Source organism: Humulus lupulus, chromosome 2 (genome assembly GCF_963169125.1).
Source record: "Humulus lupulus chromosome 2, drHumLupu1.1, whole genome shotgun sequence".
Lineage (NCBI taxonomy): Eukaryota > Viridiplantae > Streptophyta > Magnoliopsida > Rosales > Cannabaceae > Humulus > Humulus lupulus.
In genome coordinates, this window is record NC_084794.1 from 249,250,745 (window position 1) to 249,264,060 (window position 13,316).

The window sequence follows — 13,316 nt, forward strand, 5'->3', positions numbered from 1 at the left end:
TGGGTCGGTTTTTCCTTCAAACGCTGGGACGTGAGGAATCCGGAACCCTTGAGGAAACTGAGTGTTAGAAATATTGGGAGCAAACGGCTCGAGCTCCTCATCAGAGTCCTCGTATCGACCACTCCCTCGTTCATTCTTCAAAAGCCTAAAGGCTTTTTCGAGCTGATCAATCCTTTCTTGGACTGGGTCCTTAGGTGGTGTTTGGAATTGATAGTCATTAATCGCGATCCCAGGCTCGCGTCTCCGTGAGGGATCTCTACGCCCATTCAGATGGTTCCTTAGATCCGGATTTGTCTGATCTCCTTTCCCCCTGCTCTTATTCAGATGATTTCGCAGGTCAGGATGGTTCTTGTGATTTCCAGTATTTTTACGACCCCGGTCGTGTTTACTGACGGACCTAGTTTCTCCGGACTCATCACTGGTGAAACTCATTGATCGGTCATTTCATGGTGGATCCTTTCTACGTCGCCTTGTCTCTGCAGTGTGAGATCGGGACGTCTGACTTCTCTCAGATGGCGCGCCTTTCCGCCCCTGGAACGTCTCCCTGTTTCCTTGTCTTTCCCCTGTACGCATTTGATCCTGATCTCGACCAGGTTGAGCGTTTCTGCGGGGAGGCGAAGGATATCTTATGGGAGACGGAGGGAACCGTATAGGTGACGGTGGTTGTCGTCCTTGCCTCGGCCTGGAGGGTCCAGAATTTGCCCGAGATGGGCCAGTTGCGTTCGGTGCACTACCAGGAACCTGAGTCCGAGCCTCGGCAGGAGCTCGGTTGTTCTCAGTTCCTGCAGGCGCTTCCACAGGTGGATTAGGCGGGACCCGAGCTCGGGTACTCATCTGAGGCCTAGAAGGAGCGGATGGCTCTGCTGGTGCTGGAGGTTGTGCTGGCCTCCTTGTGGCAGCATTTTTTTGTGGACGTCCACGGGGCCTCCGGGGAGGAACGTGCACGTCCCTTGGAGGAGGGACTTGGTCTTCGCGTGGAGGCGGGGGCTGAGCCACCTGCGCCTCTGCGGCTATCCTAGTCAACTCCTCGTTACGTTTGTTGGCTTCTGCCAACAGCTGTTTCAGCTGCCGATTCTCCAATTCTACAATAGGGACATAACGCTCAGGGTTATAGTACATGTCCTCATCCCTTGGTTGTGGAGGTGGTCCTCGGGAATCAGAGGACCCACTCATTTCATCAACGTCCGGGTTCTCCATTGGCTGTTTTCCAGGACGCCTTGGATAATTTTCTTCAGGAGTGTTCTGATTGTTTGCAGCCATGAATCTCTCAGGGATGGATGCTTGAGGCTCTCAATGAAAGCACCAAACTGTTGACGCCGTTTTTCGTCAACAGATAAAAGAAGAGAGCACGTAAACAATTAAAGACAATGGCCAAAAGAAACAAACGAATCAAACACACGGTTTTTTACGTGGTTCAGCAGTTAAATCTGCCTAGTCCACGAGTCTCTGTTATTAAACTCAAGTTTATCTCTGAACAATTCTTTAGCATGAATTCTCCAGAGTTTTCTCTCAAGGATCAGAATTTCGGTCCTTTACAATGGTGCATGACCTCTCTATTTATAGAGAAGGATGCAGAATACTATCCCACATATTTTAGGTAGTTACTCTTTTGTGAATAAAAATAAATGGCTTTAAATGCCAATAATCAGATATAAAAGGAAACGTCCCCCAAAGATCAGGGGGCGTATAACTGTATTAAATAATATCCCACAATTCTTGGGAATTTACATCAATTAATGAGGACTACATCTCATAGTTATAATACTTGTAGATATTCAAGGTGGTTATAGCGTATCTTCAAGGCTCCAGCATTTCTGGTCTCATGTCATTATGCGAGCCACTGACATCTCCCCGAGCTAACGTTGCTGTCGAGATGGGACATCGAGCTCAAGACCCATGCTCCGAAGTTCCTGAGGATGAAGGTGTTCTCGGAGCTACCTTTCGAGATCGAGATCATTTCGAGATCACCGCATTCGAGATCATACATCATACTTTGCAGGCTTGACTTACAATCCTAGATCACTCTAATCCTCACGAGACCATTCATTGCGAACTCAGCTTTCGAGGTCATATTTACTATGGCTCGAAATCTGGGTATAACATTGGGTAATGGGAATTTATTGGTAACCGTGTGAGAATATTGGAAGTAGCGGGAATTATAGGATGAAAATTATGGATAGCAGGATTTAAAGCAAAGGACAAAATTGCCCTTATGGATATTTGAGGTACAAGCTTAGGACAAGGGGTAATTTAGTCATAGCCATTCAGTTTAGGATATAGATGGCTGGGTAATTATTAGAAAGTTTAGGAAATTTCAAGAAAAAGGAATGCAACAACTCTTTCCTTTTCTCTCTCGTTCTACACCTTCTCTCTTGGAGCTTTGGTGATTTTGATCATCTTGAAGGATTTTGCTTGGAGGGAAGGCTTGAGACCAGGGGATTGCTAGGAGTCATTATCATTGGAGTCTTATAGCTGAGGTAAGGTTCTGAACTGAAAGATTTCATGTTAGTTCAGTTGGTTTGCTATGGTGTCCATGCATGGTAGATAGATGGTTGGTTGGGTTTGGGAACTTTGATGAGTTTGATTATGGTTATTAGCTGGGTTTTATTGGTAAGAATGGGTATATAAGTTGTGGGAATTGAATTGGAGGTGTGGGACGAATTTGGTTAAGTTTTGGCTGGGTTCGGTTGAAGAGAAACCCAGAAATTTCTGGGTTCGTGGTGGTGAGCCGCGGCCTGCGAAGGAATTTTTGAGCCAGCAAGACTCAGAGGCAGGGGTGCACCGCGGCGCACGTTGGATTCCAGGGAGGCCGATCCTCTGGATTTAGAGGCGGGCCGCGGCTCGGGTGTGAGGGGCCGCAGCTCTTAAGGGGAATTTTGGCTTAAATGGGATTTTTAGATTGGGAACTTAACCATTTGGGCTCGGGATCGATTTTACTTCCTTGTTAAGGGGAATTTGATGTCACGGAGGCTAGGAGTTGGTCTGGAAGTTGTTATTTACATGTTATTGATGGGAACTTCTTTATCGCGGTTGTGATTAGGTTTTCACTAAGGGCTTGAATCGGGGATCGTACTCGGAGGGTTGTCGCTAGTAACCTGCATACGGACCAAAGGTAAGAAAACTGCACATGTTATGTGAATGCATGATTAGAGCTTAGTTAAGGTGATGAACATGATTATAATTATGTTGCGAATGTTTGATTAGGTATGCTGTAACGTGCATAATTATGATTATGCTTATGACGGTTGAGTGAATGTATTATAATGCATTGTGTGACTATTTGTTAAGTATGCTATATGAAACGTGTGGCTGTCTGTTATGATTGTGAAGCTTAGTTTATAAACTAGGGTATCATTAGGATGTTAAGTGGAGATCAACTTATTAGTTGAGAATTCCAAGGCTTCAACTTATAAGTTGGAGGCACATGGTGGCTTGACCTATAAGTCAAGGGCATAAGGACTTGGTTTATAAGTTAAGATTGGCATAATGCACGTGGAGTGCAGGCCACCATGGCTAGGCCACCCTGGGAGTGCAACATGCGCTTGACTGGCTCGGATGCCAACAACTTGAAAGAAAGTGCGACATGCACTTGTGTGACTCTAAGGTCTCCAATTGAGTTTAATGAATGCACTAGACTCAGTTATTACTGTTTGATGGTTGTTTTATTCACTAAACTATTGACTATGTTTTCTTGCTGAGTCTTCTGGCTCACAGGTGCTTTGCAGTGCAGGTAAAGGTAAAGAGAAGCTCAACCAGCCATGAGTTGGAGGGCATTAGAAGTGATATGTACTTATGCAGTCCGCTCGACCACCACGGCCGAGATGCTCAGAGGAATTAGGGTTAAACCCAGCTTTTGCCGCTTAGGACGGCTTATTGTGTAATCTGAGTTTTGTAATAAGGTTTTAAACTAACATTTTTGGGATCTCATGTAAAGAACATGTTTACAACTTAATGGAAATGTTTATGAGTTGATCAAAACTTTTAATACCTAAACCCTTAGAGGCTTAATCACATGTTTAGTCCAAATGACTTTTTTAGCGAGTCCAGCGCTGGTTTTAAACACACTTGGTAATGGACCCTAATTAGCATGGCGTTACAGCTTTCCTGCAATGGCTCTAATTAGATGAGTGATTGATGGGTAGGTCACTAGCTTAAACAGATGAGTGGCTGATGGGTAAGTCACTAGCTTATACAGATGAGTGAATGTTGGGTAAGTCACTAGCTTAAACAGATGAGTGACTGATGGGTAAGTCACACAAGCGCTTTTAGTTTTCATTGAACTTGAGGTCAGTCCGGCATTAATGCTCATGTTGAGTCATCCAATGCAGATGTCAATTAGATCTAATCTTTTATTGGCTCTGCGTTCATGATGCTTATGCCGTTTCTGGCTCTTAGGTCAATAACACGCGACCAATGCCAAACTTGAATGATCAGGGCCATGCATAAGTGAGCAATGCTACCAAACATATATCATATGTCAAATATCCAACAAGGGGCATCCAACATGCTTACTTAACAATTGCTAGCACAATTAGGATCATGCATAAACACAGAGGCTCAAGCTCTGAACAATCTCATATTCAATATCCATGGAATGCCCTAATAACATGTTTCTCGTGCATCACATACATCACATTTAAACATCCAACATGCATCAAGAATAACCATGCATGTCACATATACACAAGGTGCAGTTTTCTTACCTTTGGTCCAAGCACAGGTTACCACTAAACGAACCACAAGCACGATCTTGATTCCAAGCCCCTAGTGATAACCTAGTCACAACCATAATATAAAACCTCATCAAAATGAGTAAATAAATACTTCCGGACCAAGTCCTAGCCTCCGAGACGTTGAATCCTACCAAATCGGGTAGTAAGATCGATCCCGAGCCCTTAGGTTTAAGTTCCCATGATTAAAAACCCATTTTGGCCATTTTTCCCCTTTTGAGCTGCGGCCCCAAACATTAGAGCAGCAGCCCCACTTAAGTCAGGCCAAAAAATCTTCTCTGACAGCAATTAGAGCCACAACTCTACCCAATAGAGCCGCAGCTCAAATAGCCTAGCAACCCCAAACCACCAGCTTCTTCAAGCTTGAGCCGTGGCGCCCAAGAACAGAGCCGCGACTCAACCTCGAACCCAGCCAGAAAACCTCCATTTCTTCATTTAAAAACCTTCCAAAAATCTACCCAAACATATCCAATTCCCAAAATCAAAGTTCCCAAACATTCCCATGATCCAAAACCAACAAAACCCAAGCCTAAAAAACTCATCAAAACACAAAATCCAATTCAAGCTTAAAAACTTAGAACTTAAAACTTGAATTACCTCCGATTGAGTTGTTCCCAACTAAATCCTTCGGATAATAAGCTTCTAATCTTCCTTAGGATCGCTATGCCTCGATCCTCGCTTGAATCCGAGTCCTAGAACTCAAGTTTCCTTCGAAAATGCGATCGGGAGACGAATATGGAACTTAGAGGGAGAGAGAACTTTCTGAACGTTCTTTTTTATTTCTTAAAAGGTTACTTCAAGCATAAGTAGCCTCAAACAAAACCTAACGCTCGGGGTCCCGAAAACGTCCCCGGGGGAAAAATAGTCAAAACCTCCAGAATTTCCCCCTGATCTTACTAGCTCCCAATTTTTCATCAAATACTTGTTCCCATTACCCAATTACCCGATAATGTGCTAAGTACCCCTTGACTCATTCCGAGTCAAGAATAAATCCCGTTGTGACTTTCCCACTAGCTTACCTCCTAGGATCGTCTTATGCTAAGTAACCCTAGCATAACCAAATAATAATAAAGCACCACACACACATATCACATAAATGCCAAATATGCCCGAAATGGCCAAAATATGAAAGTCACCCAATTAATCAGAAATGGGTTCACATGCATATTTAATACACCTAAACATGCATATTATCATTAAATAGCATAATAAATCAATCATGGCCCTCCCGGCCTCCTAATCAAGGTCTTAACCTTATTAGGAAATTTGGGGTATTACAACTATCCCCTCTTTACAGAAATTTCGTCCTCAGAATTTATCTGAACTGCCCGGAACATCAATTCCGAACAACTGATCCCAGTTTCCCAGGTCGTTCCCTCGACCTCACTGTTTCTGCAACATACCTAACTCAAGGTATAACTTTGTTCCTCAGAACCTTATTCATTCTGTCTTGTATCTGGACTAGCTATTCCTTACAGGATAACTTAGCTTTAATTCCCAGATTCACATAACTCAACACATGAGTTCCTTCCAACCCATGTCCTCAGCATGGAAATATATAATGAACTGTACACAACTGACTGTGCCAAAGATAAGGTCGATCCAAAGTCTACCTGACCAATCCTATCCAGGATTCAAACTGTTAAAGTAATCTAGGGCTCAACTTGCCCTTAACTCCTCTCCCCTTTCCATGGTGATACTTTTGAGGAAGATACAATCTTCTACTTGGAATTCCATGTTTCTACTATTCAATTCAGTAAAAAAATTCCATTTACTCTGAGAAGTGAGCATCCAAGATCTAACCTTTAATAATCTCAATGGTCCTCTAAACTACCTCAGGATCTAGAATCAACACCTCACTCATCTCATTCCAATGAACAGGTGATATACATTCTCAAACATACCTCATCTCATAAGGTACCTGTCCAATACTGGATGACTCTCTCTCTCTCTCTGATTTACCATCAGTCTGAGAATAATAAACTGTGATGAATTCCATCTATATACTTATCTCCTTCCTTAACTCTTCCAAAGACCTGGAAGTAACAATAGAGTCTTCATCTGATATGATAGACCTCAAATTCCATGAAGGTGCACTATCTTTCTCACATAGAGATCTGAAAACTGATTAACTGCATTATTTTTCCTTACTGATAGAAATGAACTCACTTGAAATACTGGTCCATAATGACCCAATGCCAACTCATACTAACCCACTATCCTGGGCAATCCCACTGCGAAACCCATCGCAATGTTTTCTTATTTCCATTATAAAATACTCAAAGGCTACAATGGCCCTACTAATTTCTGATACTCTGCCTTGACCTGCTAACAGGTTAAGAACTCTACCACGTATTACATTATGCCCCTCTCCATCTCAAGCCACCACTATAAATCTTTCAAACTCTGATACACTGACATGATGCCTGAATGAAGAGAAAAGAGAGTAGCATGAGATTCATTTAGAATCTCCCATTTAATCTCAGTGTCTATCGGATCCCAAGTTCAATCCTTATACCATAAGAAATTCATATCTGACACTGTATAACCCTTAGCTAATCCAACTAAGACTTTCCACTCAATCTTTCCTATTTGTGGTTCACTTAATCTTCTTTCCTTTTGATATTCTCTGAGATAGTAATCTCAAGCATAAAACTGGCCACCTGGCCCACCAGAAACTTTACTCCAGTTCTGGTCAAATCCTTTAACCAACATGTTGCATAGGAAATCCTTTTTCCCCTGTCACTAAGGTGTCATAACAACCTACTAACTGATTTTGATCTGCAAGAAGACTCAGAAATCTTTCACAAAGTACATGTAATATCCTGCCCATCCAAGGAAACTCCTGCCTACCGAGGCGTTCCTTGACCTTGGAAAATCTTTGCAAGAAATATATCACAATACCATCATCCAAGATGATCACAAATCCCATTCAAATAATCCTTTGAATGCTCTGTTCATTTAATTCATCAAGACAGCTCAACATTAATTACCCTCTCAAACATAACTCAGCACTCCCAGTGCCCTTATCTAATATAATAGTCTCCTGATTAACCTTCTCCCTGGTCTTTGACTAGTACTAACCAGATCCAAGATCCACCTTAAAGAATACCATCTTATCCAATAAACGAATCCCTTGGGTCTTACAACTTTGCTGAAGCCATTCAAAACAATGCCTTAGACCTAAATCTATCACTGGCACCAATCCAATCACCATTCTATCCTTTTTTATGCAAACACAAACCCGAAAAATCCCCTGGAAGTACATTCAGATACTCACAAACTAATCCAGTCTGTCCTGTTCCCGCTGGCACAATCTAAGTGGTATCCACCACACTAGCTAAAAGTTACATGCATCTCCCTGCCATAAAACGCTAGCTCTCAATACAGATGTCATAAGCATACAAAATCCATACACCGTGCCAATTGTCTCAAGGCTTCCCACTCTCAAGCCCAAGAGTTACTATCCTTTCCTTACAATTTAGCATTGCCCCACACTTGGCTAACCAATTCAAATCTAGGATCATCTCAAAATCAATCATAACCAACCTTATCCTATCAACTGATGAGTCATTTTCATAATAATTAACCTCATCTCTTAAGTCACCAACACAGTATTAGTTTCCCATCACAACATAACCATGTGATCTGCATATCATCGATATGCCTCTCTAAACACAACAAGCAAAGAAACAGCATGGCACCAAAACCAGTTAGCACAATACAACAAAATTCAGAACTAGAAAGCTGACCTGCCACCCCTGAGGAACTAGTCTCAGTCTCAGTCTCTGACTGCATCGGAACGAACACTCGAGCTAGAGTCAAGCTATCCATCCCCTTTTTCTCATCCTTTCTTAGCCTTGGGCAATCCTTCTTGAAATGCCCAACCATGTCACATAAGAAACATGCTTTTGCTCGGCATTCTCACAGATGACGCCTCTTGCACCGAGTACATACTATAAGTTTGGGCTTTTTACCATTTCTAGAAGACATAATTTGTTACCAAATAAGATCAGCCAAATCAACTTGAGCACCAGTAGTGATTTTGTATAATAGAAAGGCAAGGTCATTAGAAACATTTACCAAATTCGAGCAAGGAAACCAATTGGACAAGGAAAACCTCATAAGCACTGCATGTTGATAAGTGAGTTGAGAGATGTGCATAGCATCGATGAGCTTGACATCCTTGTCTCCAGTGAGTTCAGAAAACACTTCATGATGATCAAACATGACATCATATGGCTCCACCCCGATTGGTAATTGAAGAGCTTCAGCCACATCATTCACTGTAAAGGAATACCAGTAACCACACACATACACTTTGCCAAACATGAAGGAGTTTTCATCTAGGAACTCATCGGTGATGTTGGCATAGAATTCCTTCACAACTCGATCCACATAGCTAGTAAAACCAATCAAAGTGTTCATCCACTGCCTTTCTTTTAACAAACTCACAACTCCAAACGTCTTATGAGCAAGCACATTATAATTCTTTTCAACAATAAAGTTTCTTGCCTCATAAAATTTCATATCTCTCTCATGATCATTATAGCAATAATAATGTGAATGAGGTTTAAAGTTTTCAAGAGAGATACCAGATGGTCTTTTCCTTTTCAGAGGAGAAGCAGACTTTGGAGGAGCCAAGGGATGTTTTCCTTTGCTTTTGTCTTGAGCAGCAGGTTTCAAAACAGCAGCAACAGGTTTTGTAACAGTAGGTTCCTCTTCTGATGCAGCACTTTCAAAACTAGAATCTCCCAAAGATTGTTCTTTTTCTTGAAATCCTGCTCTAGGATAGACTCAACCTTTGATTCTTGTTCCAAATTCTCAGTTTCTTCTTATGAATCAAATTCTGAAGAAGATGCAGAAGGGGGGCGGGGGTGATTTTTGAAAATTTTCACCCGAGAAGAAGAACCAACTTCCTTGACTTTGGGAACACCATGGGGATGAAGCACCTCAGTTTGCTTCTGAGTGGAGGTCCGAGAACGTGTTCGAGAACTCACCATTGGCACAGGAACAATGGCCCTTTCAAAGTTTGTTCTCGAGGAACCATCCTTTTGAGAAGAAGAGGACTTGGACAAAGATTTTTTAGATGAAAGAATTTCATCATGACCACTGAGACCAGGGGTGGTCGAGGCGATTGGAGAAGCTATCACAGGTGGGGAATTCTGAGTGAATGTCTTTTTTCTCGCCTGGGTTTTTGATTTCCCAAAATGTTTTGCAGGAGCAGGAACCTGCGCTGGAGCTGCGGTCACTAGAGCAGGAGGAGAAGTCGGAAGAGAAGCTGGGACAAACGGGGAACCACGAACAAGCCCCTTTGAACCACCTCGGGCATTCTTGGTTTTTGCCATTGAAAAGCTTGAGACTTTGAAAACCCTAGAGAGGAACTCACACACGTAGAGAGAAAAAAAACTGAAGAGATTGTGAGTGAGAGGATTAGATCGTGGGTTAGGGTAAATATAAAGAGAATGAATAGAAAGGGAAAATGAGAAGTTACCTAAACCAATTTTCAATTAATGCAATAACTCCCACAATATCAGAAAATAAAAAAAATAACTTTTCCTTACCTTTGACTTACCCGAAAAGGAATAAAAGGGAAACAAACATTATAATTTTGCAATTAAATCAATAGTTTCCAAAAAGAGACCAATCCCATGAAAATAGGACACCCCAAATCAAATAAAATGAAAAAAATAAATGATCAGCTTAAAAATAATGCCCCCCCCCCCCCCCCACCCCAATTTTTAATGATTTTTTTTTCAATTTATGCATTTTTTTATTAGAAAAAAAAAACGAAAAAGAAAAAAAAAGACAAAACACCAATAAACACAAGACAAACAACCAACACTTTAGAGAAATTTTTTTTATCTAATAATAGAATTAAAACAAGAAAAAGAAACAAATATTTTTAGTTAAGCTCAACATGAATATCAGTCACAAATTATTTTAAAAAACAAAATAAATCAAACCTTGATATTTTTGCCAACAATATGAAACACCATGTCTGCTTTGCCTTTGTTCCTGATGAAAAAATCAAATTCGAAAGAATGCACAGATATTATTTTACCAAGCTAATTTCTTATTGTAATAAGACCATACATGTTACGCAGGAAATGAATTTACTCAGTCACAAAAAATATTTTAAGAAATTCAATCAGTATGTAATAACTTTTTTAAAACCATTTTTTTTATTTTAATTCAATTGTTTTTTTTTCTCGAAAAAATGTGTCAAGCATTTGTGTGTGAAAGTATAAGCAGGGAACATTGCCCAATTTGTCAAATAGACTTTTTCGAAGTATTTGTAACCAAAGGAGACGTTGTCACACTACCTCAATGGTATCCCTTTTCAATGGTAGTGTATCCTCTACATAACTCTCAATTACATAGTACTAACTTACTCGATGACGGCTTTCACACATTGAGATAAGTAGCTTTATTCTTCCAATGGAGCTTGAACACACTTTTTTTTTGTTTTGAAAGTGGTAGCACACACATAACATTGATTGAATGACCAAAATATTTCTAGGAATAGTGAAAATCTTTTCATGAACTAAACCTGTATGAAAACATTGCACCAAAAAATTAGCAATAAAAATAATAATCAGCAATTCTCTTGAGTTTGAAACTTTGCTCTAGAACAAAAACGAAAACAACAATATTATGTACATCAAGTCAAAGCAAAATATCAAGAACCATAAAGAACACAAAATTAAATGGTACAAACCCCTAAGGATTTCCTTAGAGAAATAAAGTGGACCGAATCAAGAGCTTTAGTAAAAATATCTACTATTTGTTTGCTTGTTTCAACATATTCTAAGACAAGAATTTTATTTTCTACAAGCTCTCTAATAAAGTGATGACGAATGTCTATGTGCTTAGTGCGAGAGTGCTGAGCATGATTTTTTGAAATATTTATAGCCCTAGGGTTATCACCGAAAATGGTTAAACTTTTCAAATCAAACTCATGATCTTCCATCATTTGTTTCATCCATAAAATTGGGTACAACAGCTACCCGCAGCAATGTACTCAGCCTCTGCAGTTAACAGAGAGATACAACTTTGCTTCTTACTGTGCCCTGAAACGAGATTGTTTCCAATATAGAAACATCCACCATTAGTACTTTTTCTATCATATGCATTTTTTGCCCAATCAGTATCACTAAAGCACACCAAATTAGAGTTAGTGTCTTTTGAAAACCAAATCCCAAAATCAACAGTGCTATTGACATAGCGAATGATTCTTTTCACAATAGAAATATGAGATTCCATGGGATTTCCCTGATAACGAGCACAAACACCAACACTATAGCAGATATTAGGACGACTAGCAATAAGATAAAGTAAATTACCAATCATGCTTCGGTACAAAGTAGGTTCTACCTTCACTCCTTGTTCATCTTTGGATAATTTCAAAGTTGTGCTCATAGGAGTATTAATATGTTTGGCGTTTTCAAGCCCAAACTTCTTCACCAAGTTTTTTGCATACTTACTTTGTGAAACAAATGTGCCATCATCAGATTGTTTCACCTAAAGACCCAAAAAATAGGTGAGTTCACCTACCATCCTCATTTCAAACTCTTGTTGCATTTGTTGGAAAAATACCTACACTTCAGAGTTAGAAGTAGATCCAAACACAATATCATCAACATATATTTGACCAACAATAACATCAGATTTAATGTTTTTGATAAACAATGTTTTATCTACATTTCCTCTTCTATAACCATGAGAGATTAAAAACTCAGTTAGACGTTCATACCAAGCACGAGGGGCTTGTTTCAAACGTCTAACCTATAAACATGATTAGGAAAATGTGGATCCTCAAATCCTTTGGGTTGCTCAACAAAAGCTTCTTCTTTCAAAAAACCATTCAAAAAAGCAGATTTAACATCCATTTGGTACAATTTAAAACCAATAATACAAGCAATGGAAAGAAGTAACCTGATGGACTCAAGTCTTGCTACTGGAGCAAAAGTTTCATCAAAATAAATACCCTCAACTTGAGTGTAACTTTGGGAAAACAATCTTGCCGTGTTTCGAATGATGGTACCAAACTCATCACTTTTGTTTTTGAAAATCCAGTTTGTTCTATGGCATTAGCACAAGTTGGTCTAGGAACAAGCATCCATACTTTATTGTGAATGAATTGATCCAGCTCTTCTTGAATTGCCTGAATCCATGCTTCATCCATCAATGCTTCCTTCAAATTTTTAGGCTCTAAAGAAGAGACAAAACACAAAAATTGAATCAAATTAGCATACCTTCTTCTAGTAACCATGCTCTCATCCATGTTCCCAAGTATGAGATCGGTAGGATGATTCTCTTTGAATTGGATCAGTGATTATGTTTGGTAGTTGCTCAGTTTCTTTCTCCGTTGAAGTTTTTGGAAAATCATCAATTGAAGCTACAAAATCTTGAGGTGTAGCCTCAAATGAAGATTCTATGATTGCAGCCAAATCGTCTGCCAGTTCAAGAGAATTTTCCAGCAAACCTTAAATATGTTCTTCTGTGGAAAACTCAGAGAAATCTTATAGATCATTAACAACAACATTAGCAAATTCCATCATAGTTTGGGTTCTCATATCATAA

The 13,316-nt window shown here is 40.0% G+C and overlaps 1 protein-coding gene across 1 annotated transcript; it reads right to left on the bottom strand.

The window, feature by feature from the left end:
- Positions 1–11,711: 11,711 nt before the first annotated feature.
- LOC133815349 (uncharacterized mitochondrial protein AtMg00810-like) lies at positions 11,712–13,017 on the bottom strand. The gene is made up of 2 exons (XM_062248201.1): positions 12,778–13,017; positions 11,712–12,254 (listed from the first exon to the last, which is right to left on the bottom strand). Exons 1-2 carry the CDS (start codon positions 13,015–13,017, stop codon positions 11,712–11,714), a joined length of 783 nt encoding a protein of 260 aa, XP_062104185.1.
- Positions 13,018–13,316: the final 299 nt, after the last annotated feature.